Raw genomic sequence first — 26,470 nt, 5'->3', positions numbered from 1 at the left:
AACAAAATGAAGAAATAAGGCTTGGCCCCTAAGACCCACACAAACCTTTACAGATGCACCATTGAGAGCATCCTGTTAGGCTGTATCACCGCCTGGTACGGCAACTGCAACGCCCGTAACCGCAGGGCTCTCCAGAGGATGGTGCGGTCTGCCCAACGCATCACCGGGTGCACACTGCCTGCCCTCCAGGACACCTACAGCACCCGATGTCACAGGAAGGCCAAAAAGATCATCAAGGACATTAACCACCCGAGCCACGGCCTGTTCATCCCGCTATCATCCAGAAGGCGAGGTCAGTACGGGTGCATCAAAGCTGGGACCGAGAGAATGAAAAACAGCTTCTATCTCAAGGCCATTAGACTGTCAAATTGCCATCACTAGCACATTAGAGGCTGCTGCTGCCTATTGAAATCACTGGCCACTTTAAGAAATGGAACACTAGTCACTTTAATAATGTTTACATATCTTGCATTACTCATCTCATATGTATATACTGCATTCTATTCTATAATATTCTACTGTATCTTAGTCCATGCCGCTCTGTAACTGCTTGTTCATATATGTATATATTCTTAAATCCCATTCCTTACTAGTTTTGTGTGTATTGGGTATATGTTGTGAAATTGTTAGATATTACTTGTTAGATATTACTGCACTGTCGGAGCTAGAAGCACAAGCATTTCGCTACACCCGCAATAACATCTGCTAAACACACGTATGTGACAAATAAAATTTGATTTGATTTGTTTAGAAAGTCTGTGGTGCAGTCATTCTCCCCAGGCCGTACCATAGTCGAGGTCAAAGTGCATTATTGGAATGCACATGTCCAGGACCGGATTAAGAAATCGGTGCATCTGTAATGGAGTTTAGAACGTACCGTAAGCTCACTCCACAGCCAGCTTGAAATTTCGGGGATGGAGCCATCCAAGAGGTACCTTTTGGGTGGCTCAAACCATTTGTACGTTGTCAAGGAGGAAAATCACCTGTGTTTGCGATCAGAGGATCACTGGTTTGAGCCCAGTATGGGGCAGTTGGACAGTGGAGGAAGCTAAACTGTTAGCAGCACTTTAACGTCGGTTTCACATCCAATGGCAATGTCCGCGATAGGTACAGTATAATGCAGTGAGACGCTTGTGGATTTAACAGCTCCAACCCATGTAATCGTGGGTTAAAGCTGATCTGATTGAATCCTGGCCCTAGTTCAACAATCAGTGGGAAGAGGTTATAATGGCAAGTGAGAGTGAAAAGACAAAAAGGTCCGTATTTAATACTGTTACAACACTAGAGACCATCTGGAAATAAGAGTGCCTTTTGATATTTTAGGTAGAAATTGTGCACCAATATTTACATTTTACATTTACATTTTAGTCATTTAGCAGACGCTCTTATCCAGAGCGACTTACAGTTAGTGAATACATATTTTTTTTTTGTTTATACTGGCCCCCCGTGGGAATCAAACCCACAACCCTGGCGTTGCAAACGCCATGCTCTATCAACTGAGCTACATCCCTGCCGGCCATTCCCTCCCCTACCCTGGACGACGCTGGGCCAATTGTGCGCCGTCCATGAGTCTCCCAGAGCCTGGATTCGAACCAGGATCTCTAGTGGCACAGTTAGCACTGTGATGCAGTGCCTTAGACCACTGCGCCACTCAGGAGTACCTGAGTATAGAATTGTAAAAGCCTGTTTTATTAAATGAAGTGCCCTTTAATATAGACCACATGGAAAATTCAATCAATCTTATTTTTAATATGAATAAAGACTTGCTAAAGTGGCGAAAAATCAGCATTTTGACATGTCCCTCTTAATTTTTCTGACTTCTAGGAAGATGTAACTCACTTTAACCATCATTGTAAAGCCCTAGTTACTTTGATGCGTTGACAAAGTCATTTTTAAAGATTATTACTTATTTCATGTGATTAGTGATTCATTTATGTTTGTCCCTCATTTGATTAAATAGATAGACTAGAAACGTTTCAACAATTTCATTTTTTATGTGAAGCTTGCATTTTATTGCCCGTCCCTGTTTCACACAACAAGCTTCCCTTCCCCCCTGTTACAAGTGGAGTTATGGCTGATTTAAAATGAAAACTTCAACCCTGTTACTTTAATAGTCATGTTTCTTAATTTAAACTCTTGAGATGGGAAAACATGTTTTTTGATGAAGTTGAACAGTTTTTTAAAACCAAATTACCTTACCAAAAAGGCACTCTATTGGTGGAATGACCTGAGCTGCCCTCAGAACAAGATAGAATATGAACAATCTGCGTTTGTATTTGTCATTGGAGAATAAGAAATAAAAAAATGATGATGTATAGCTTCAAATCGAGATTAAAGAAAGTCATGTCTATAAAAAGTTATTCCTTGAGAACTACAGATACATCATAGAAATCAAGAATTATTGTTAAAATGTCATGGGATGCATTGTTGGCAGACTGCTCAAAATGTTGAGGCACTTCATCATTGTGCAATCAGCTGTTGTGCAATCAGCTGTGTCGAACTTTACAATTTTAAGGCTGATGTTCAATTATGTAACGCAAGGCTACGGAAACATGCAAAAGCTCAATGTCCAGAGGCATTGCATCTATGAGTTTTTGGGTTCATCCTCATCACTTGTGCTTTTGTGTATGCTTCCGTAGCCCCTCAAAGTCAAATATCATTACAACTTACTCTCAGCAATACATTCATTAAGCACTGTGTGAAAAAGAAAAACAAGCTAGAGACCATTCTTTTTATAACTCTTCTTACATAAAACTGGATAAATAGTGGGTGCAAAACAGAGCTAAGGGAAGTCTATGCATTGAGCTGGCAAAGCAGCGCAACCCCTCGTCTGATCCAGTGCTCGGCGGGCACGTCCGAGTTGAGCGCCATGGTGATTACGTAGTTGGTGGAGTGGCCAGTGGTGGAGAGTGTGCCGCGACGTTCGCCGGTCTTGTAGACGGGGGAGAGGTAGCACATACGCTGGGGGATGTCCTGCCTTTTGATGGGTTTCAGCCACATCTGGGGGGCAGCAGAGGGAAGAATGGATGGAAGATGGAGGACAAGAATGGAGAGAGGGGGTACAGGCAGAGAGGGGGATGATGTCCACATGAGGAGTAGGCAGGAAGACAATGATGATGGTTTTAGGAAATAAACAGAATGGAGGAGAGGAAGACAATAGCAGAGAATTAAACAGTTAGGTAATTGGACTTGATCTCATTTTATCGTCAAAATGTAGTCACCAGTTGGACATTTGGTGATGTAACATTTGATACAATAGCAGTGAGAGAGTGAGTCCCCGGGGTACATTAGCAGGTCTGGTAAAACAAAAGGGATAAACTGGGACACTCAGCTTCTCACAAAAGCGAGTTTGTGAAATCCTCATCCAATTCGATAGTGGGAGTTGCTGATTAGATTTGCATTTCAAAGCTGACTGTGTTGTGTTTTCCCCCACAAATAATAAACACATTTCTAATAAAGTTCCGCTCTTGTCAAGAACTGATTTTGTTAATAAGATTGCCCTGAAATGTCTGAATATTAAAAAGAGAATGCTTGTGCATTATTCAACAGCCGGCATTGTGAGGGCAAAGAAGAAGAGGGGGGAAAGAATAACTGAGAAAACTTACAAAGCAATCAGTTATACTTTGTCTGGGAGCTTCTTGCAGGAATCTGCCACTAGCAATCTATTTTAATGTCTACTTAATACACTATTCATATACCAAATCAAGTTGCAATTAAGAAGCCCGCTAGAAAACTAGGGGAGGATAAGAGAGGACAAACTTTGTTATTGCGCACACCATGTTTGGGCTGAAATTGATGCGGCTGCGTCAGGCCCTGAGATAGAGCTATGAACACAAAGCTGGGAACAATCTCCTGGGTTGAACAACAGAGCATCAGTTTTTATTCTGCCGTTTGTTGTTGTTCGTACTCTCCTTGGCACCTACAGGGTATTGTAGTCTGATAAAAAGAGTTGCCTCGTAGGAGTTAAGACACAGAATATAGATAGAATCTGCTCTGTTTTCCAACAGTTGGGTCCACTGATACATGGGAAGATATTTTCCGTCTCTCTCTATGCCCGGTGGAATTAATGGGAAAAGAATACATTAATCTTTATCCCTTCAAACCACTGTGAGGCTTATGTAAGTATAACATTATGCATCGAGGGGAGATGGAGACATTGTCCTGACATGCAATGGGAACCCATAAGATCCTGAATCATTTGCAACAAACATCATCAGGATCTTAACACTTAGGCCAGGATTCAAACACACCGCACTGCAAAAGCTATTTAGTGTTAGTTTTACTTAGACCTCATTTATAAGACTGATATTTACATATACAGTCCCACTTTAAATGAACTACAACTTATAATGGCTTCATATAGCATAAATAAAGTCTTCATAAGCACAATATTAATGCTTCACAAATCCTGTATAAGCTTATGTCATACTGCATAAATGGTGTATAACGTGTAACATATCAGCTCCCTATGTACGTTGCATAACAGCTCCCTATGTAGGGTGCATTGCCAAATGTGACATAACACACTATGTAAATTCCCCAAAAAGCTGTGCTGGAGCAGGGCAGAGATGTGTTCAACGAGGGAAATAGTTTGTGAACATTAGCTAACTGTCTAAGAAGGTAGTGTGAGGCGAGCCTGTCTGCTTCGGGTCTAAACTGCCACTACAAATAATCAAGTGGCCATGTAGGCTGTCTATTACATGTAGTAGTAATATTTAAAAAAAATTATAATAATCATAATCATAATAATAATAATAATAATAATAAGGGGGTGCTTATACAGTCCTGGTTCACTGTATGTACAAGTGGGTAACCTGTACAGGTGTGAAATGTGTTTTTTACATTTCCCATTCCCCTGAGACACCCTCAGAGAGTGGGGTCACAGCCAGGGGATCAGCCATTATTGACGGCGACCCTGGAGCAATTTTTTGGGTTAATTGCCTTGCTCAAGGGCAGAACAACAGATTTGACCTTGTCGGCTCGAGGATTTGATCCAGCAACCTTTCAGTTACTGGCCCAACACTCCTACTGGCCTCACTTGGGGTGATAATGTCTAAGAGTGATTTTCTATGTCCCTAGAGATGGAAAATGTGTGATAGCAGTGCAGCAATGGCAGCTTTCTATCTCTCTCTTTCATCCCTCCATCCCATTCATTTTTCCCATAGGGAGTTTACCCTATGACAATGTCAGTATTCAACAAGTTATTGCTCACGTATACCCTTTACGCTTAAATCATTGGAAAGCTTAGATTCATACTGTATAGACCCATGTCTGAAGGCAACGCTTTTCACCATGTCCTCACAAATCAGCCCTAATGCATTCTGAGGGGGCACTATTCACCGGCTATAAAAAATTCAAAAAAAATGCTGGCTGTCTGTCTGTCTGTGAGGTCGTCGTCGTCGTCGGTGAGGTCGTGTCTCTCTCTGGCGGGAGGTAAGCTTGGCTTATATGGCTTATATACATAGTTTAAGCTTTGTCGAGTAAAGCTTAAACGATGTATTTAGATTGTAGTTAGGTATTGTTGGTAGTTATCGTGGGTTGTTGTATGTAATTATTGTAGGTAAGTATTGTATTCGGCTGAACCCGGTGAAGCACGAAGCTAGCTAACCCACTACCTGCACTAGCTAGCGGGTAGCTACTGGTAACTATTAGCAACTGTGGATAGTTGTTTCACGACTGAGAGTACCTGTAATTACGCCAGCTAGCTGCCTACAATAATTACATACAATAATGCCTACCATTCAGCTGTTTTTCTAACCTCATTGTCTGAAGCGTTAACGTTAGGTAGTAAGTAGCTACTGTGCTCGAAATGTAGCTAGCATGTTGCTACCTGGATAGCTACTAAACAATAGCTGGAACGACCTAGCTAACACACGCGAACTGCCGAATTGATTCAGTGGCTAGCTTTGCACTTGGCTAGCTAACAGTAGCTGCTAGGGGTAAGTTATAACCTACATTTGTTTTTTGTTTTTACATACTGGTAGCCAGAGTCGTTCAAGGGAATTCGGGACATGGGTGACTAGTTAATGTTAGCTTGGCTCTCTCTGTGTGTTCGTGCCGTGGGAGGACGGGTTTCTTCGTTGGCAGAAAGCAATGGCTAGCTAGTATGCTAACTATTCTAGCTAACTAACTGGCTGAATAAGTTGACGACGGACTCGCTCAAGCTGTCGGGACTAACCCACAACGTTAGACACAGATATGAATGATCTGCTTGGCGTGTTGACACACTGGTGGTTTGTTGTGGCCGAATATTGGTGCTAAACCGTGTTGTTAGTTGGCTGTGGCGTCATATGACTAGGTGCCCTGGACGGTTTTCATGGAAGAATACTGTACCAAGTTAGCTAGCTGAATAAACTAAGTTAGTCTATTCCTAGAAAACATTGAACCGCTGTAGTTTACAACAATTATAGTTTCTGAGGTGGAAGTTGGGAGAGTTATATTTGGGTGTTTCAGTGAAACGAAAGTGAGGGAGGCCCCACTTTCTCGCTTTCCCAGATGTTTACTTCATTTCTTTTTCCGATCTCCTTTGCATTATTGTAGCCATTTTCTGTAGCCTGTCAACTATGCCTCTGTCTATCCTTGTTCTCTCCTCTCCGCACAGGCTATACAAACGCCTCACACCGCGTGGCTGCTGCCTCTCTAATCTGGTGGTCCCTGCACGCACAACCCACGTGGAGTTCCAGGTCTCCGGCAGCCTCTGGAACTGCCGTTCTGCGGCCAACAAGGCAGAGTTCATCTCAGCCTATGCTACCCTCCAGTCCCTTGACTTCTTGGCGCTGACGGAAACATGGATTACCACTGAAAACACTGCTACTCCTACTGCTCTCTCCTCGTCTGACCATGTGTTCTCGCATACCCCGAGAGCATCTGGTCAGCGGGGTGGTGGCACAGGAATCCTCATCTCTCCCAAGTGGACATTCTCTCTTTTTCCCCTGACCCATCTGTCTATCTCCTCATTTGAATTCCATGCTGTCGCAGTCCCTGCATGTCTTGGGAGAGAAAATAAATGTAATAGACAGCCTAAATGACTACTTGGCTCGTCAGTTTAGACCCAAAACAGCAGTTAGGTTCTCCGCACACTACCTTCTCAGACTTCGTGTTCGTGGCTAACACAAACCAAATGGAATATGTAAGCTAACATTAGCTAACATTCATAAACTATTTACCTTTTGAACGCACCTCAGCCCTGCTCAAGGCCAGTACACTCTTTCACACTTTATAAAGCACAGCTTCTTGGTGAATTGATATAGTGGGTTATATCACATTTGGCAATGCACCCTACCATAAATTTTTCCTTTCAGTGTCTAAAGTAAACCGTTTGAAACTCGTGATGCAGCCGCCATACCTGGCCTAAGAGTGTGTTCTTGCCTGGAGAAACTGTCATGTACTGAGTACATGTCTAAAGAACATTAGTGTATAAAAAGACAGCTATAAATCATATTAATTAATTAATTCACTACTGTCTTTATTTACGCCAATGTTCTTTATTGCTTACTTGCCTAATGATGGGCCATCAACGGTGGATGGGCATCCAACTGAATTCAGACTGATTGGGTAGGTTAAGCATATTAGTAATGGCATTATGTCATCAGATAATGTTATGTCACCCTTTATAAATCACAGCTTTTTGGGAATTGACAGTGGTTTATGCACCCTACATAGGGAGCTATTAAAGGTAATAAACAGTCCAAATCATGCTTTTCATGAAATATGATGATATTTGGATGAAACCAGATCAAAGTATGATGAACAAAATATGAAAAATGAATGTTGCTTCTACATTGATAAAGTTATCATCATAAAGTTACTGGTCCCCACCCCCATGTAAAACACTTAGATTCAGGAGGTGGGATTATTAAGGGGATAGGGTGACATCACCCTAACTCATTTTAATACACCAATGGTAACATTATATTCTCCTACCTAATTTAAATAAGTACCGACGTTTGGAGAAGGCATTTTTGCAGAGGGGCATAGTTTATATAGCTAGATAGCTATTCTACTGGTGCCAAAATGTTACTGTAGGGTGTCAGCAAATATATTTAAACGTTTACACTATTCATCTATGGCAAAGGTACTTATATGTTTCCCCTTCAATCTGTGTCTGGTGTTAGCAAGTTACTGGTTAGCTTGTTATTCAGCCAGCATGGTACAAAAAGGGGAAATAATTTCACTATTCGAATAATATTAATTTGTTTCTGGATATTCGGATAGTCGAAATACATGTGTTATGTTGTAACTTTGTTTAAACTTGGACACTTGCTGCGCAGCCTGCGTGACTTGGGGCAGGGGATGGGAAGGGGCCAATGTCTGTGACACGGGAGGGAGAGAGAGAAAAAAGTAGCCACTGACTCGCGCTTGTTAGACAAATGTGTAAATGCCATAGGTTATCTATCATCCCATCTGGCAGTGCCTGTTTTTACTTCATCAAATCAATGTAAACAAAGCTCGCTATGATGGCCAGCTATTTTAGCTAGCTAGCTAGCTAGCTAGGCTAGTTGAGGGTATTTTGCTGCACTCCCTCCATTCAGATTAAACAACAGCCTACCTGTTGGTTGCTCGTTCTCATTTAGCTAACTTGCTGACGTCATTTTTATTCAATTTCACATTGATTAGAGATCTCCCACAGCCTCTGACTGTAGTGTGCACCACTTTAGTTGATGATGCATGAAACGTGTGTAGGCAAAACTGTATGTTTTTTTATGTGGCACACGTCATAAAAACTACATTCAAAGTTTGTTGTTTTATTAAATTAAGAATTTCTAACGTCATTGGTATATATTGGTATGTAGCAATGTCACATAGATAATTCATTTAATTGAGACAAAGCCTTTTCATTGTTATAATAGGCCTATGATTTTTTCTCCTAAAAAAATCTACACTCTCGTAAGTATTCGAATGCTAACGTCCGTTCGGATATTCTAATAACCGTGCACATCCCTATTGGATTTACAGTAGTATAAAAGGATACGTAAAATCTGATTTTTGATTTGTCATTATGGTTCATCATGGTAATGTCTTTGATGACCCTAAAACGTTTCAAGTTAATAGGCCATTGTGATGTGGATTTACAAAGGATTTAAAATGGACACTTAAAATCTAATTTGCTGATTTATCAATAACTCAGCCATCTCCAAACCAATCCCTTAGGCTTTCTCAAGCTAAGTTTAGAGATGTACCATGGGCCTATTTGGATTCATGGTTCATGAGAATACGTTTTTCTAAAATTTCCAAGATGGAGGAAAATCTATCCTGACCTTATGGGTCCTTGAGGCAAATTTGTTCAGCATGAAGAAAGACACCTACATACAACGTTTCTCTAGGTGGATATGAGGGTTTACATGAGACTGCTTATAACACTGAACCTATAGGCCAATCGGCGCCATTCTTTTTGACCAAGTTACTCATGGCCTCTAGTTTCTGTGTGCCAAATTTGAAAAAAGTTACCAATCTATGCTTGAGTTATGACTATGTCAAAAAAAATTTTTTCTAAGAATAACAATATGTTTCACTTTGCTGTGAACCCCTAAAAATAGTTTAAGATGATCTTTCACCAAGGAATGACAAATCATTTCCTGATAATGTTTGTTGCAAATGACCACACAAGCACTTATTTGTGTGTGTTGCTTGATGTGTAATTTGTGAGCTTGTGATGAGTCACTCACCACAGGCATGGTGTCGTGTAGCACTTTGGGGTAGGACTCAGCCAAGAGCTTGGTCTTTCTGTCCCAACGTGCACAGTCAAGGTAGAGCCCATAAATGTACACACCTGAGAAACATACATACAATCAGATACACGATACCTAGCACACCACCTGTTGACATGCACACACGCACACACACACACACACACACACACACACACACACACACACACACACACACACACACACACACACACACACACACACACACCACAGAACAATTTGAATATGATGCACAGAGCACAATTTCAATATGATGCTGCTGTTGTGACTGTGGCCTCCTCTCCTGGAGCCGGCAGCATCATGGCAGGCTGATGAAAGAGCAGCAGGGGACTGATGGAGAGGTTGCAGTACAACATGATACAAAATGTTGTGAACACATTTCAAACACATTCAATGGCTTATTTTGTGTGAATTTAAAAAATGTCCTTTGAGAGGCTGATGCAGGGCTGGGGACAGAGGAGGGGAGCGTCCCACTTTCTCTCTCCATCTCTCTCTCTCCATATCTATTTATTTTATCTCTTCTCCTCCTATCATTACCTCCCTCCCTTTCTTTCCTTACGCTCTCTCTAGTCTCTTGCTACCCACCATTTGCTCTAACCCTTACCGTTCAGAATCTCTCTCAATCACCTTTCTTTCTCTCTTCTCATTTGCCCTCTCTAAAACCGCTCTGGATGTGATCAGGACATACTCAAATGACTGCCTCGCCTGGTTCACCAACTACTTCTCAGATAGAGTTCAATGTGTCAAATCGGAGGGCCTGTTGTCTGGACCTATGGCAGTCTCTATGGGGGTGCCACAGGGTTCAATTCTTGGGCCGACTCTTTTCCCCGTGTATATCAATGATGTCGCTCTTGCTGCTGGTGACTCTCAGATCCACCTCTACGCAGACGACACCATTTTGTATACATCTGGCCCTTCATTGGACACTATGTTAACAAACCTCCAAACGAGCTTCAATGCCATACAACACTCCTTCCGTAATGCATGCTCTTCAATCAAACGCTGCTGGCACCCGCCCACCCGACTAGAATCACTACTCTCGACGGGTCTAGAGTATGTGGACAACTACAAATACCTAGGTGTCTGGTTAGACTGTAAACTCTCCTTCCAGACTCACATTAAGCATCTCCAATCCAAAGTTAAATCTAGAATCGGCTTCCTATTTCGCAACAAAGCCTCCTTCACTCATGGTGCCAAACATGCCCTCGTAAAACTGACTATCCTACCGATCCTTGACTTCGGCGATGTCATTTACAAAATAGCCTCCAACACTCTACTCAGCAAATTGGATGTAGTCTATCACAGTGCCATCCGTTTTGTCACCAATAATAATAATAATAATAATATGCCATTTATCCAAAGTGACTTACAGTAATGTGTGCATACATTTTTACATATGGGTGGTCCCGGGGATCGAACCCACTACCCTGGCGTTACAAGCGCCATGCTCTACCAATTGAGCTACCAAAGCCCCATATACTACCCACCACTGTGATCTGTACGCTCTTGTTGGCTGGTCCTCACTACATATTCGTCGCCAAACCCACTGGCTCCAGGCCATCTATAAATCACTGCTAGGCAAATCCCCGCCTTATCTTAGCTCATTGGTCACCATAGCAACACCCACCCGTAGTATGCGCTCCAGCAGGTATATCTCACTGGTCATCCCCAAAGCCAACACCTCCTTTGGCCGCCATTCCTTCCAGTTCTCTGCTGCCAATGACTGGAACGAACTGCAAACATCTCTGAAGCTGGAGACTCTTATCTCCCTCACTAACTTTAAGCATCAGTTGTCAGAGCACCTTACCGATCACTGCACCTGTACACAGCCCACCTGAAATTAGCCCACCCAACTACCTCATCCCCATATTGTTATTTATTTTGCTCATTTGCACCCCAGTATCTCTATTTGCACATCATCTCTTGCACATCTATCATTCCAGTGATAATACTAATTGTAATTATTTTGCACTATGGCCTATGTATTGCCTTACCTCCATAACTTGCTACATTTGCACACACTGTATATAGATGTTCTATTGTGTTTTTGACTGTACGTTTTGTTTATCCCATATGTAACTCTGTGTTGTTGTTTTTATCGCACTGCTTTGCTTTATCTTGGCCAGGTCGCAGTTGTAAATGAGAACTTGTTCTCAACTGGCTTACCTGGTTAAATAAAGGTGAAATAAAATAAAAAAATAAATACACAAACTGGAAAAGCAGGATTCTGGCTAGGGAATAGGTCAGTTTCAATGAATGGAGGATTGCGTCAGAAAAGCAGGAATTCCTGATTAATCAGGAGAAATCACATCCCTCATCTCTTTCTCTACTTCACCCCTTTACTTCTTCCCGCCCTCTCTCACCCCCCACCCCTTCCATCACTCCCTCCAACCTCTGTCTGTCTCACCGTCTTCGGGGGGCTGGTGATACTCCTTGTCGTCCAGCACCTCAAAGTCGAAGCCCAGCAAGTCGATGGGGATGGTGTGTTTCCGGGCATAGTTCTGCTGGCCTCCCGTCAGGAAGGCCTGGGTGAAGAAGAAGCCTGACATCCAGAATACTGCCGGCGTCCCGTGTTCATACCAGCCCTGCAGAGGGACGAATGGAGCACAGCACAAAGGCTTAATGCAAAGGCAAATGGTGTGTGTGCAAATGCTCCGACCAAGGACGATAGGCGGCAATATTAGCGCAATTAAATGGTGATACTTTGCAAGTGCAGTATGAAAGTTTACCTACCCCCTCATGAGGTAATTCCCATTTTTTCTGATCATTAACAGCTACCTTGTTTGAGGCATATACCTAATGGTTTGATTTTGAACAATGTTGTATGTGTACCAATTCAAGTTAGTCCAGTGGTCTACGCTGATGGGGAGTTGCCTGTTTTAGAGACACTGAGTGATCTTAAATCATGACACGGGATCGGACTGCTACACCTAAATGTGAGAAGCCTGGTTTCTAAAACTGACTTTCTTAGCATCTGGACATTTCAGGCAAACACAGACATTTCTATTATAACCCTAATCCTACATAAAACATTATCAGAGTCTGATGTAACTTGGGATGTACACAACATTTACAGACCTGACAGAAAATGAAGAGGTGGAGTACCTATTTTTGCAAATAGATTGCTTTTCTGTGTCTTGTTACTTTCCACCTCTGTCCCTAGTCAGTTTGAATGCCTAGCCCTAAACATATGCCCAGGAAATAACACCCAATTTAGTTTTTTGTAATTAGTTCTGATGTGTTGATGGTTTGGGGAAACTGTAGGGGAAACTTTGCCTGGCTACCCAGACTCCTATGCCACGCCCACACCCTTCAATGAATGCAAACACATTTCTTTATTTTTATTTCACCTTTATTTTATCAGGGAGTCTCCTTCACAGATGACCCCTGAATTACAAACATTACAAAAATACACATCAAGTACAAAATGCAAAGTAGAAACAAAAGCACAGTCATAGGAAACAGACACATTCATCAGTAATATGAATCTGTTTTCTGAATTGCCCAAATCATCTAATTTTAAAGAGTTTTGGATATTATTCCATACATAAGGTGCAAAAAAAAGCAGATTTACCTAACTCTGTAGAGACCGAAGGAATAAAAAGAGTTAGCCATCCCTGAGACCGGGTAGGTAACTTGTATATCTAAAAGCTATTAGTGATGTTAGGTACAGTGGGAGTTTCTGTAAAAGAGCTTTATACACAAAAAGAGAGTGATGCATTAATCTACGAGACTTCAAGGAGGGCCAAACTACTTTCTGATACAGAATGCCGTGATGTGTCCGGAACCTGTTGTCCGTAATAAAGTGTAGCGCTTATAAAATGCATCAAATTGTTTCAGTGTATTGGCAGCTCCATTCATATAGATGATGTCGCCGTAGTCTAGGACGGGTAGGAATGTTGACTGAATTATCTTTTTTCTACTATTAAGCGAGAGGCATGACCTATTTCTATAGAAGCCCCTTTTTATTCTCAGCTTCTTAGTTAACTTATCAGTGTGTTCTTTTAAAGACAACTTGCCCAGAAACATATAAGCAGGGACACAATCAATGTGGGCACCATCCTAGGTACAGATGCTTAAAACATTTGAATAATTTTCCCCGCTCTAGATAAAAACATATGCTTAAATTGTACCCCCATTCAAAACTAGTTTTGAGGTCAATAAAGGTTTTCTGTAAAACAATAAAGGCAGACTGAGGGTCAGAAAGAGCCTTGTCAACAGAAGGAGCAACAGAATACACAACAGTAGCACCCGAGCTAATCGTCAAAGTTTAAAATACACTACATTGCCAAAAGTATGTGGACACGTGCTCGTCGAAAATCTCATTCCAAAATCATGGCCATTAATATGGAGTTGGTCCCCCCTTCACTGGAACTAAGGGGCCTAGCCCGAACCATGAAAAACAGCCTCAGACCATTATTCCACCTCCACCAAACTTTACAGTTGACACTATGCATTGGGGCAGGTAGCGTTCTCCTGGCATCCGCCAAACCCATATTCGTCCGTCGGCCTGCCAAATGGTGAAGAGTGATTCATTACTCCAGAAAATGCGTTTTCACTGCTCCAGAGTCCAATCGCGGCGAGCGTTACACCACTCCAGCGGACGCTTGGCATTGCGCATGGTGATCTTAGGCTTGTGTGCGGCTGCTCGTCCATGGAAAGCTCCCGACAAACAGTTATTGTGCTAATGTTGCTTCCAGGGGCAGTTTGGAACTCGGTAATGAGTGTTGCAACCGAGGACAGATGATTTTTATACACAACGCGCTTCAGAACTCAGCGGGCCCGTTCTGTGAGCTTGTGTGGCCTACCACTTTGCAGCTGAGCCGTTGTTGCTCCTAGATGTTTCCACTTCACAATAACAGCACTTCCAATTGACCGGGGCAGCTCTAGCAGGGCAGAAATTTGACAAACTAACTTGTTGGAAAGGTGGCATCCAATGACGGTGTCACGTTGAAAGTCACTGAGCTCTTCAGTAAGGCCATTCTACTGCCAATGTTTGTCTATGGAGATTGCATGGCTGTGTGCTCGATTTCATATACCTGTCAGCAACGGTGTGGCTGAAATAGCCAAATCTACTAATTTGAAGGGGTGTCCAAATACTTTTTTTTTTTCGTCTGAGGGCATAGCGGGATTCCTTATAAGCGTCCGGATTAGTGTCCCGCTCCTTGAAAGCGGCAGCTCTAGCCTTTAGCTCTGTGCGGATGTTGCCGGTAATCCTTGGCTTCTGGTTGGGATATGTACGTACGGTCACTGTGGGGATGACGTCATCGATGCACTTATTGATGAAGCCGGTGACTGAGGTGGTATACTCCTCAATGCCATTGGATGAATCCCGGAACATATTCCAGTCTGTGCTAGCAAAGCTGTCCTGTAGCGTAGCATCCGCGTCATCTGACCACTTCCGTATTGAGTGAGTCACTGGTATTTCCTGCTTTAGTTTTTGCTTGTAAATAGGAATCAGGAGGATAGAATTATGTTCAGATTTGCCAAATGGAGGGCGAGGGAGAGCTTTGTATGCGTCTCTGTGTGTGGAGTAAAGGTGGTCTAGAGTTTTTTTTCCTCTGGTTGCACATGTGACATGCTGGTAGAAATTAGGTAAAATGGATTTAAGTTTGTCTGCATTAAAGTCCCCGGCCACTAGGAGCGGCACTTCTTGATGAGCATTTTCTTGTTTGCTTATGGCCTTATACAGCTCGTTGAGTGCGGTCTTAGTGCCAGCATCGGTTTGTGGTGGTAAATAGATGGCTACGAAAAATATAGATACAAACTATCTTGGTAGATAGTGTGGTCTACAGCTTATCATGAGGTACTCTACCTCATGCAAGCAATACCTCGAGACTACCTTAATATTAGACATCTCGCACCAGCTGTTATTGACAAATAGACACACACTCCCACCCCTCGTCTTACCGGACGTAGCTGTTCTGTCCTGCCGATGCACGGAAAACCCAGCCAACTGTATATTATCCGTGTCGTCGTTCAGCCACGACTCGGTGAAACATAAGATATTACAGTTCTTAATGTCCCGTTGGTAGGATAGTCTCGAACGGAGCTCATCCAGATTATTCTCCAGTCATTGCATGTTGGCTAATTGAATGGATGGTAGAGGCGGGTTACCGACTCGCCGAAGAATCTCCGCCCCCTGTATTTCCTTCCTTTCTTCATGCGAATGACAGGGATTTGGGCCTTGTCTGGGAGCAACATTATATCCTTCGCGTCCGACTCATTAAATAAAAAATCTTTGTCCAGTTCGAGGTGAGTAATCGCTGTTATGATATCCAGAAGCTCTTTTCGGTCAAAAGAGACGGTAGCATCAACATTATGTACAACATAAGTAACAAACAATGGAAAAAACACACAAAACAGCACAATTGGTTAGGAGCCCCTAAAATGGCAGCCATCCCCTCCGGCGCCATTCTTCACTACCTAGCGGAAACTTCACCCCGGAGCGTGTACCTGTAGGAACTTGAGCCTATCCAGGAAGTCATTGACGTAGCTGCCCAGGGGTTTGAGGCTGGGGTAGGACTTCTTTATCCACATGCCAGGGATACGGCCTTTCAGAATGCTGTTCACCACCTCCTCCAGCTCACCAGACATCACCACCAGGCCCTGACACACACACACACAGACACACACGGAGAGACACACACACACACACACACACACACACAAACACACACACACACACATATATGTGCACGCAACACACACAAAAACACACACGCACCCACAAGCAAGCATGCACACACGCCGACACAGACACATAAACACAGTTAAGACAAGAGCTATGGCAATACATTGCAGCATTAGTGTGCTAGCCTATAGAATACATCAATCATAATATCCATACATATACACACAGAGAAACACTCATTCATTAAGTCCTATGTACAGTAGGTATACTGAACAGTGAACACCATAGCCCATCTCAGATCTAGGAAGAAGAGAGTCCCGGACTCTGGAGTGTAGCAGTCAGGAAGAGATCCAGGCTTGTCCCTTTAGAACATTCCTCCGGAGATATGACAGCCAAATAATGGGTACTCTTATCAAATAATGGGTACTTGATAAAGGCTACACAAGAGGCTCCACTATACTCAAATCACTGTCACCTCCCGATAACCCTACTCGTCATCCCGTTCCTGATTCAATCCCACAGGACTAGAGCTTCATCTGAATAGTCGACTCGCTGAGACAGGGACTTAGTTCAAAACCCCTACCGAACAGATTATAAGGCTAACCCACTCAGTGTGGGAGCGCTACAGTGACAGTACCCTAGGGAGGCTCCCTAGAGCTAGTGTCTGTATCTGAAGGGATTACTAGGGCCCACTTAGACACAGAGGGTGCCCTACTGAAGCCCACCACCCACCTCGAGTACCACCTCAGCGCTGAGTAGGATCTAGGCAGAGATTAGTCCAGCGCTTGAATAGAAGACTGAAGAACACTAAGTGTGTTCTCTCATAGGATGCATTGGCTCCATTGTTTATATCTTTCTTGTTTAGATTTATGTTGGTGGACTAGGCTTTGAGGGTATACATCATGGAGTATGAGAGTGGCTTTTATCTAGTGAATTTACCACTTGAACGACTTTAGTCGACAGGAATCGAATGCTTTTGAGCCCAGCTCTGATTTTCAGTGGGGTAGAACAGTGGCTAGCCCTTTGCATTCAAACTTTGAATCAAGTCCATTTGAACCAGTACACTTAAAACGAGCCCTATTCATGGGTTGCACCTCCATCACTCAGTCGCGTCACACCATTGCTATGAACATTCTAAATTCTGACGTCTCAGCCATTGTGACTTCCAAAAGTTGAGTGGTGCCCAGTCATTCTTAACAGGGGCTAATGATTGTTTCGTCTAAAATACGATGACATTGCTAAAGTAGGCAAATAATTAGTAGGGAACAGCTTTGTCATCATTATGATGTCGTCAAATATACTTTAGACAGATGGCAACGTTGCCATTAGCTAGCAATGCTAACGTTAACTAACGTTAAGTCCGGTGCTCTCCCCTCACTCTTAGCTAGTTAGCTAACGTTATACTACATCTAAAAGCCCTTTCTCACCAAGTCAGTTTTTTCGTCCGAATAATTCGAAAGCAAGAGAATGGCCTCGGCAGCAGCGTTTGTGAGGTTATGCAAATGTTTTTTAAAAGTGGGGGGAAAACGCATCAGACTTGGTGTGAATGGCTTTGTGCATCAACATCGGAATCTATATTTTTTTTCGGAATTCGGAAGAAAAGTCAGGAGTTGCAGGTTGCAAGTAACATCATCTAAATCAAATTGAAGCTACTTTTGTCATATGTTTGAGAAATCTAAACTCACCCTATGTCATCTGTTGCGTTACATTGTGATTTCACAAATTATTTGTTTATCCAATCGTTTGGTTATTGTTAGGGGCGCAACTTTCACTAATAACCCCCCACATTCTGAAATTGCACTTTTGTCCCCCCCAGTTTTATCATTGCAATGTGATACAAAAAGCGTCAACGGTGTGCTATAGGACCATGTGGAAGCCTCAGAGCGTTCGGGTAGGCTGTTTGGTGTTTTCAGCCGGATTTAGGACCATGCGGACACCACAGAGCGGGCGGACAGGCTGTGTGAAAGGCAAAGCTTCTGGAAGGCTGGCTGGGCCAGCACGGGAGAGTTGAACTGATGCAGCTGCTGTCAGTGTGTTGCGCTCTTCCTCAGAGTTGTAAAAGCAAGCAGAGCAGAAACTGGCTACACTTTAGTTGACAGATGTAGCTGGCAAGCTAACTGCTGTTTAACTTAACAGGAAAAAACTAAAACTAGTATTTATTCCCAGTGTTGAGCTATTAGCTAGTATAACTGACATGTAATGTTAGCTAATGTTTCATCCCCTCTTGACTGAGGTGATTGAATTAGCTAGCCAGTAGCTACCACAGCCAGTTCAGCTCTAGCCTCTAGATATCTGTCAGATAGCGATATAAGGTGGCTATTATTACTATCTAACATATGTTGTTGTATGGAAATGTTTTGTACCCTTTGTTTTGTCCCGTTTCAACAGAAGTAAATTAACTTGGCTAGCATTCCCAAGTTGATGTACCGTTAGAGAGAGAGCTGGCCAAAAGTTTGCTGAAGTTAGCTATTCTTTTTGCCTCACTCACACTAGACCTGAATCAAACGATGAAACCAGCGGCCAAAAGATTGACATTTTTTCAGTGCAATGTGAGTTTGTATTAGTCAGTATAGCAATGTAACGTTATTGATCTGTCAGCTTCCCAAACACAGTAATAAACAGCTCTACAGGCTTCACTGTCATGGTGCAAAGTCAGTACACAACAATATGCTCATCATGTCTTAGTAGGATCAGATGATGACAGGTGTCCCAGCAGGGTCAGACGGCCAGGGAAGACCAGTCTGCGGAGGTCAGGTGAATGATACAAAGTTCCATCTTGAGTTGAAGGGTAGACCTACAGTAGCTACAGGACAGGGGTTTAAGCTTAAAGCTATAGTCTGGGATCTGGGAATAATGGTAATTTCAATTATTGAACCATTGATTCTATTATTTGATAATATAATGTATAAATGTAGATCAAGGTAATTTTTTGTCATGCCTCATCAACGGAGGATCAGATGGTGACATGGGTCTCAGCAGGGTTAGGCAGCCAAGGAAGACCAGTCTGTGACAAAGCTGAGGTGAATTTTTGCAGATACAACACTATATCCTCTCTGTGCAGCAAACACTGGACAAGCCAGATGCTTCAAAGATTGAAACTATTATAAGGTATGCTGACAAACCTCCAAAGTTGATTTCCAAACTGTATCAAGGGTTGATAGAGGCTTTTCAATGACTACATGAAGCACCCAATGACTACATGAAGCTTGTGACTACAAATTTGTTGGATGCATTTGCTGTTTTTTTTGGTTGTGTTTCAGATTATCTTGTGCCCAATAGAAATGAATAGTAAACAATGAATTGTGTCATTTTGGAGTCACTTTTATTGTAAATAAGAATATAATATTTTTCTAAAAACTTCTACATTAATGTGGATGCTACCATGATTACGGATAATCCTGAATGAATCGTGAATAATTCTGAGTGAGAAAGTTAGACGCACGAATATCATACCCCCAAGACATGCTAACCTCTCACCATTACACTAACAGGGGAGTTTAGCATTTTTTTGGGGGTATGATATTTGTGCATCTATAATTTCTCACTAATCTTTATTCACGATTCATTCAGGATTATCCATAATCATGGTAGCATCCACATTCATGTAGAAGTGTTTACAATAAAAATGACCCCAAAAGGGTAGAAATGCAGGAAATGAGCTTTAGATGTCCAAAAATTCTGAGGGAGGACCACCAGACCCCTTGCCAGGTTATGTCCCCCCCACTTCTAAAACCAAAGTTGCGCCCTTGGTTATTGTAAAGTCAATCTGATGACATCACAATGATGACAAAGGGTTTTCCTACTAATGATTTGCTTCCTTTTGAAATGTAATTGTGTTTCCAAGCCACTTTTATGTACTTTAGAAAATCTTTATCAAATCAAATTGTATTTGTCACATGCTTCGTAAACAACAGGTGTAGACTAAAAGTGAAATGCTTACTTCCCTTTCCAACAATACAGAAAGAAAAATAATTGAAAAATAATAACTTGAGGAATAAATGCACAATGAGTAACAATAACTTGGCTATATACACGGGGTACCAGTACCGAGTCGATGTGCAGGGGTACAAGGTAATTGAGGTAGATATGTAAGTAATCCTTCTACCCCCCCAAAAAAAAAATTGTAAAGTGGTTATCCCACTGGCTATAGGGTGAATGCACCAATTTGTGAGTCGCTCTGGATAAGAGCGTCTGCTAAATGACGTAAATGTGCCCTTGAGCAAGGCACTTAACCCTAATTGCTCCTGTAAGTCGCTCTGGATAAGAGCGTCTGCTAAATGACTAAAATGTAATGTAAAAAATGTACATGTAAGTAGGGGTAAAGTGACTAAGCAACAGGATATATAATTAGCAGTAGTAGCAGCGTATGTGATGAGTCAAAAGACTTAGTGAAAAAAGTGGGTCAATGCAGATAGTCAGGGTAGCTATTTGGTTAACTATTTAGCAGTCTTATGGCTTGGGGGTAGAAGCTGTTCAGGGTCCTGTTGGTTCCAGTTTTGGTGCATCGGTACCGCTTGCCATGTGGTAGCAGAGAGAACAGTCTATGACTTGGGTGGCTTCAGTCTTTGACAATTTTTTGTGCCTTCCTCTGACACCGCCTGGTATAGGGTTCCTGGATGATAGGGAGCTCGGCCCCAGTGATGTACTGGGCCGAACGAATTACCTTCTGTAGTGCCTTGTGGTCGCATGCCAAGCAGTTGCCATGCCAAGCAGTGATGCAGCTAGTCAATATGCTCTCAATGGTGCAGCTGTAGTACTTTTTGAGGATCTGAGGGCCCATGCCAAATATTTTCAGCCTCCTGAGGGGGAAGAGGCGTTGTCGTGCCTTCTTCACGACTGTGTTGGTGTGTGTTGTCCATGTTAATTCCTTGGTGATGTGGACACTGAGGAACTTGAAGCTCTCGACCCACTCCGGTACAGCCCCTTCGATGTGGATGGGGGCGGGCTCGGCCCTCCGTTTCCTGTAGTCTACGATCAGCTCCTTTGTCTTGCTGACGTTGAGGGAGAGGTTGTTTTCCTGGCACCACACTGCCAGGTCACTGACCTCCTCCCTATATGCTGTCTCATCGTGTTTGATAATCACAGCCGTGTCGTCAGCAAACTTAATGATGGTGTTGGTTTCGTGCAGGCCATGCAGTCGTGGGTGAACAGGGAGTACAGGAGGGGACTAAGCACTCATCCCTAAGGGGACCCCGTGTTAAGGGTCAGCAGGGCAGATGTGTTGTTACCTACCCTCACCACCTGGGGGTGGCCCGTCAGGAAGTCCAGGATCCAGTTACAGAGGGAGATGTTCAGTCCCAGGGACTTGAGCTTAGTGATGAGCTTGGAGGGCACTATGGTGTTGAACGCTGAGCTGTAGCCTAGTGGTTAAGAGAGTTGGGTCAGTAACCAAAAGGTCACTGGTTCGAATCCCTGAGCCAACTAGATAAAAAACTGTCGATGTGCCCTTGAGTAAGGCACTTAACCCTAATTGCTCCTGTAAGTAGCTCTGGATAAGAGCATCTGCTAAATCACTAAAATTTTAAAAGTCTGTAGTCAATGAACAGCACTCTCACATAGGTGTTCCTCTTGTCCAGGTGGGAGAGCAGTGCGGAGATTGCATCATCTGTGGATCTGTTGGGGTGGTATGCGAATTGGAGTGGGTCTGGGATGATGGTGTTGATGTGAGCTATGACCAGCCTTTCAAAGCATTTCATGGCTACAGATGTGAGTGCCACGGGGCGATAGTCATTTAGACAGGTTACCTTGGCGTTCTTGGGCACAGGGTCTATGGCGGTCTGCTTGAAACATGTAGGTATTACAGACTGGGTCAGGGGAAGGATGAAAATGTAAGTGAAGACACTTGCCAGCTAGTCAGCGCATGCTCCGAGGAGCGTCCTGGTAATCCGTCTGTCCCCGCGGCCTTGTGAATGTTAACCTGTTTAAAAAACGTACTCACATCGGCTATGGCAAATGAGGTCATGCGGAACAGCTGGTGCTCTCATGCATGGTTCAGTGTTGCTTGCCTCAAAGCGAGCATAGAAGGCATTTAGTTCGTCTGGTAGGCTTGCGTTAATGGGCAGCTCACGGCTGGGTTTCCCTTTGTAGTCCGTGATAGTTTGCAAGCCCTGCCACATCCGACGAGCGTCACAGCCGGCGTAGTACAATTTGATCTTAGTCCTGTTTGATGGCTCATCGGAGGTCATAGCGGGATTTCTTATAAGCGGCAGCTCTAGCATTTAGCTCAGTGCGGATGTAGCCTGTAATCCATGGCTTCTGGTTGGGATATGTATGTACGGTCGCTGTGGGGACGACGTCATCGATGCACTTATTAATTTGTATTTGTATTTTTTTATGGATCCCCATTAGCTGTTGCCAAGGCATTACAATACATTCATTACATAATTCACAACACACTAAGTGTGTGCCCTCAGGCCCATACTACACTACCACATATCTACAACACAAAATCCATGTGTACATGTGTGTATAGTGCGTATGTTATCATGCGTGTGTATGCATGTGTCTGTGCCTATGTTCGTGTTGCTTCACAGTCCCCGCTGTTCTATAAGGTGTATTTTTTATCTGTTTTTTAAATCTGATTCTACTACTTGCATCAGTTACCTGATGTGGAATAGAGTTTAATGTGGTGAACTCCTCAATGTTATAGGATGAATCCCGTAACATATTCTCGTCTGTGCTAGCGAAACAGTCGTGTAGCTTAGTATCCGCTTCATTGGACCACTTCCGTATTGAGCGCATCACTGGTATTTCCTGTTTGAGTTTTTGCTTGTAAGCAGGAATCAGGAGGATAGAGTTTTGGTCAGATTTGCCAAAGGGAGGTTGAGGGAGAGCCTTGTATCCGTTTCTGTGTGTGGAGTAAATGTGATCAAGAGTTTTGTCATCTCTAGTTGCACAGGTGACATGCTGGTAAAAATGAGGTAAACGGATTTCAGTTTCCCTGCATTAAAATCACCGGCCATGAGAAGCGCCACCTCTGGATGTGCATTTTCAGGTTTGCTTATGGCCCGATACAGCTCGTTGAGTGCAGTCTTGTGCTGGTAAATAGATAGCTACGAAAAATATAGATGAACTCTTGGTAAATAGTATGGTTTGCAGCTTATCATGAGGTATTCTAACTGAGGCGAGCAAAAACTTGAGACTTCCTTAACATTAGAGGTCGCGCACCAGCTGTTGTTAACAAAGAGACACACCCCTCCCCCTTTGCCTTACCCAAGGCTGCCGTCCGGTCTAGATGATGCATGCTTTTGTTTTAGTCAAATATTATATCTGTTTGGACTTCTTGCCGTGAATTTACGGTCTACAAATTATTTATAATTATGTTCTGGTCCCCCGACCATCCGCTCAAGAGAAAATCGGGCCGAGGCTGAATCTAGTTGATGATCCCTGACATAGAATATTATGTAACACTTTACTTGACTCCCAACTTCATAACACGTTATGACACGGTAATAACCATGTCATAATATGTCATAACAGCTGACATAACCTGTCATAATATGTTATAACACTGTCATTACATATATTTAGACCTGTTGTGGCATATATTGCATTATTTTATGGCTGGTTAAGAGTGTCAAAACCCACAAAACCTACCACAGTAGTAATTTTATGGCTGGTTATGACACCTACATAAGAGTGTCAAAACCCACAAAACCTACCACACAAGGCAAAACATTCCATTACACCATAGCCTACTTGTCAACAGTATGTTTATGTTATATAACATTTTCTGAAATTGACCATTTTAATTGCGCACACATTGATGTCAGACATGCACCTAACACCAATGGTCTGTTGCTGATGACTGGGATGAATGTAGGAGCAGATTTCAGGAGCAGGACAAGACACTCTTTTTGACTGATTACTATCATAAGGACATGTACGTGAGAAGACTATCCGACTTATATGATTATGATGGTCATAATGCTCCTTGATAGTGTCATAAAGTGCATTTTATACAAGTAAGTTATTTAAAATATGATGAAAAAAACATGACTGTAAATAATTAATTACAGGATTTAAGCACTTAAGAAACAAACTTTAAAACGAAAGGAAACTTTTGGCAGGGAAAAAAACTTTTGAATAAATGTGGGTTTTGACACTCTTATGTAGGTGTCATAACCAGCCATAAAATAACGCAATATATGTCACAACATGTGTAAATATATAGGTCATGACAGTGTTATGACCATATTATGACAAGTTAAGTCAGCTGTTTTGACATATTATGACATGGTTATGACTGTGTCATAACGTGTTATGACGCTGGGTACCAAGTAAATGCCGGCTCGTTTGCCTCTCTTGCGCCGTCGATTACTCTTTCGAATCCCGGGGATTAGGGCCTGGTCCGGAGTAAGCAGGATGTCCAGAGCTGCCGACTCATTGAAGTAAAAATTGTCATCTAAATCAAGGTTAGTGATCTCTGTTCTGATGTCCAGAAGCTGTTCTCAGTCATAGGAAATGATGATGGAGACATTATGTAAAAAATAAAAGTTAAGATCAGCGTAAAAAAACACACACAATTGCAGAATTAGTCAGGAGCCTGTAAAACGTCTGCTATCCACTGCAGCGCCCTCTCTCATTAGTGCCATTGAGAATGCATGGAGTAGAACAAACAGTCAGTCACCAGACCTCAAGAGAACGTTCATAATATTGTGATGCAACATGCAACCCAAGAATACTGTCATTAGGTGTTTCTCAAAATGCATACTACCGTGCTCCGAGCACACAAATTGCAGCACGGGAGGGTCGGAGTATGAGTCTAAATCAAAGTATGCGAAACGGAGCACAGAGGGCACTTCTCGAATGCGTACTCCGTTTGTACATATTTTGAAGCATGCATCGATGCAAGAAATGACGAAAATCTTTGAGCTGAAGCAGAAAAAATACACTGACTTTGGAATGAAATGTTGCCTATTTACAGTACATCTCATATGTTGCCTGACTACAATATTTTATCTTAATACGTTAATAAATACATGCTGTGTTAATTTTGGTATGGTTACCTGCCTACAATAGCCACTGTAGTGTGCGTAGGTCGCAAGCCCATAGTAAGTCAATAGATCTAAGTGGCTAGCTACTACTGTTAGCTAGCTTGATAGCCACAAATAATTGTTAGCTAGCTACCCACAAAGAATTGACATCTACCTTGGATAACATTGGTTTTAGGTCATTTTTGCCTGTTATACTATCTGGTTAGCTACATGATTACGATTCACAAATATCTAGCTGATAGTTATAAAGTAAAACGTCTGCTTTGTGTATATATGTTTTTGTCTCTATTGCTATTGTCTTGGCTAGAAGAAGGAAGGTTCAGTGAATGGGTAAGTCCATAGTAAGTCAATAGGGCTAACTGGCTAGCCACGAAGAATTGTTAGCTAGCTACCCACAAATAATTGACATCTACTGTACCTTGCATAACATTGGTTTTAGGTCATTTTTGCCTTTTTAACTAGCTAGCTGGCTAGCTAGATTACAACGATACACATATATCTAGCTAGTAATTATGAAGTAAAACGTTTGCTTTGTGTATATCTTGTTTCGTCTATTGCTGCCATTGTCCTGGCAGGAAGAAGGTTCAGTGAATGAGGAGATGCAGCGTAAGGTAATACAGTAGGGGGAGTGCGAGTGCTTCTCAAATGTAATGTTTTATGCATTCTCCACACTCTCGTCCTCACAAGAACGTACTCAAGAGAACGTCCTCAGAGAATGCACTTGGAGCATGAGAGTGTGGCGCACAGTAGTATGCATATTGTAAAACACCCATTCTCTCTGTCTACATCTCGATTCTCTACCCTTCTCTCGAAGTGTGCACTCATTTACTCCCCCTGATGGATTGAAAATGAATGGACTGGTGTAAGGAATATAGTGGAAACTCCTTCCAGCCATGCTTGCACCAATCCAATGCTTTTAAATGCATTAGGGCAAGTGAATGAGTGCACCCTTCTGGAGAAGGGTAGTGAATTGGAACACAGCCTATGTCCTCCCACCCTCAGTGGGGTCGGAGTAAAACGGAAGCATCTAGTTTAGGGGAAAACTATAGAGGAAGAGGCAAAGCCTGAAAACCAGATGCTTCCGGTTTCTATTTACCCCGCTCAGGCGTTTCTTTTTCGCCTGCTACATTAGG

The 26,470-nt window shown here is 42.7% G+C and overlaps 1 protein-coding gene across 3 annotated transcripts in view; it reads right to left on the bottom strand.

The window, feature by feature from the left end:
- Positions 1-1,983: 1,983 nt before the first annotated feature.
- The window catches only part of dnah7 (dynein, axonemal, heavy chain 7), a 222,361-nt gene continuing 197,874 nt past the window's right edge, over positions 1,984-26,470 (bottom strand). For all 3 annotated transcript variants that reach the window (XM_045206528.1, XM_045206529.1, XM_045206530.1), the window contains 4 exons: positions 16,164-16,316; positions 12,115-12,292; positions 9,666-9,769; positions 1,984-3,000 (listed from right to left, as the gene is read on the bottom strand). In XM_045206528.1, the coding sequence (XP_045062463.1) occupies positions 2,794-3,000; positions 9,666-9,769; positions 12,115-12,292; positions 16,164-16,316 (642 nt within the window). In that variant the 3' untranslated portion in view covers positions 1,984-2,793. The remainder of the gene's footprint in view (positions 3,001-9,665; positions 9,770-12,114; positions 12,293-16,163; positions 16,317-26,470) is intronic.

The sequence above is a fragment of the Coregonus clupeaformis genome, chromosome 23 (assembly GCF_020615455.1).
Source record: "Coregonus clupeaformis isolate EN_2021a chromosome 23, ASM2061545v1, whole genome shotgun sequence".
In the NCBI taxonomy this organism is placed as follows: Eukaryota; Metazoa; Chordata; class Actinopteri; order Salmoniformes; family Salmonidae; genus Coregonus; species Coregonus clupeaformis.
The sequence above is the reverse complement of the archived record's forward strand: the minus strand, read 5'-3'. Positions and strand labels throughout refer to the sequence as shown.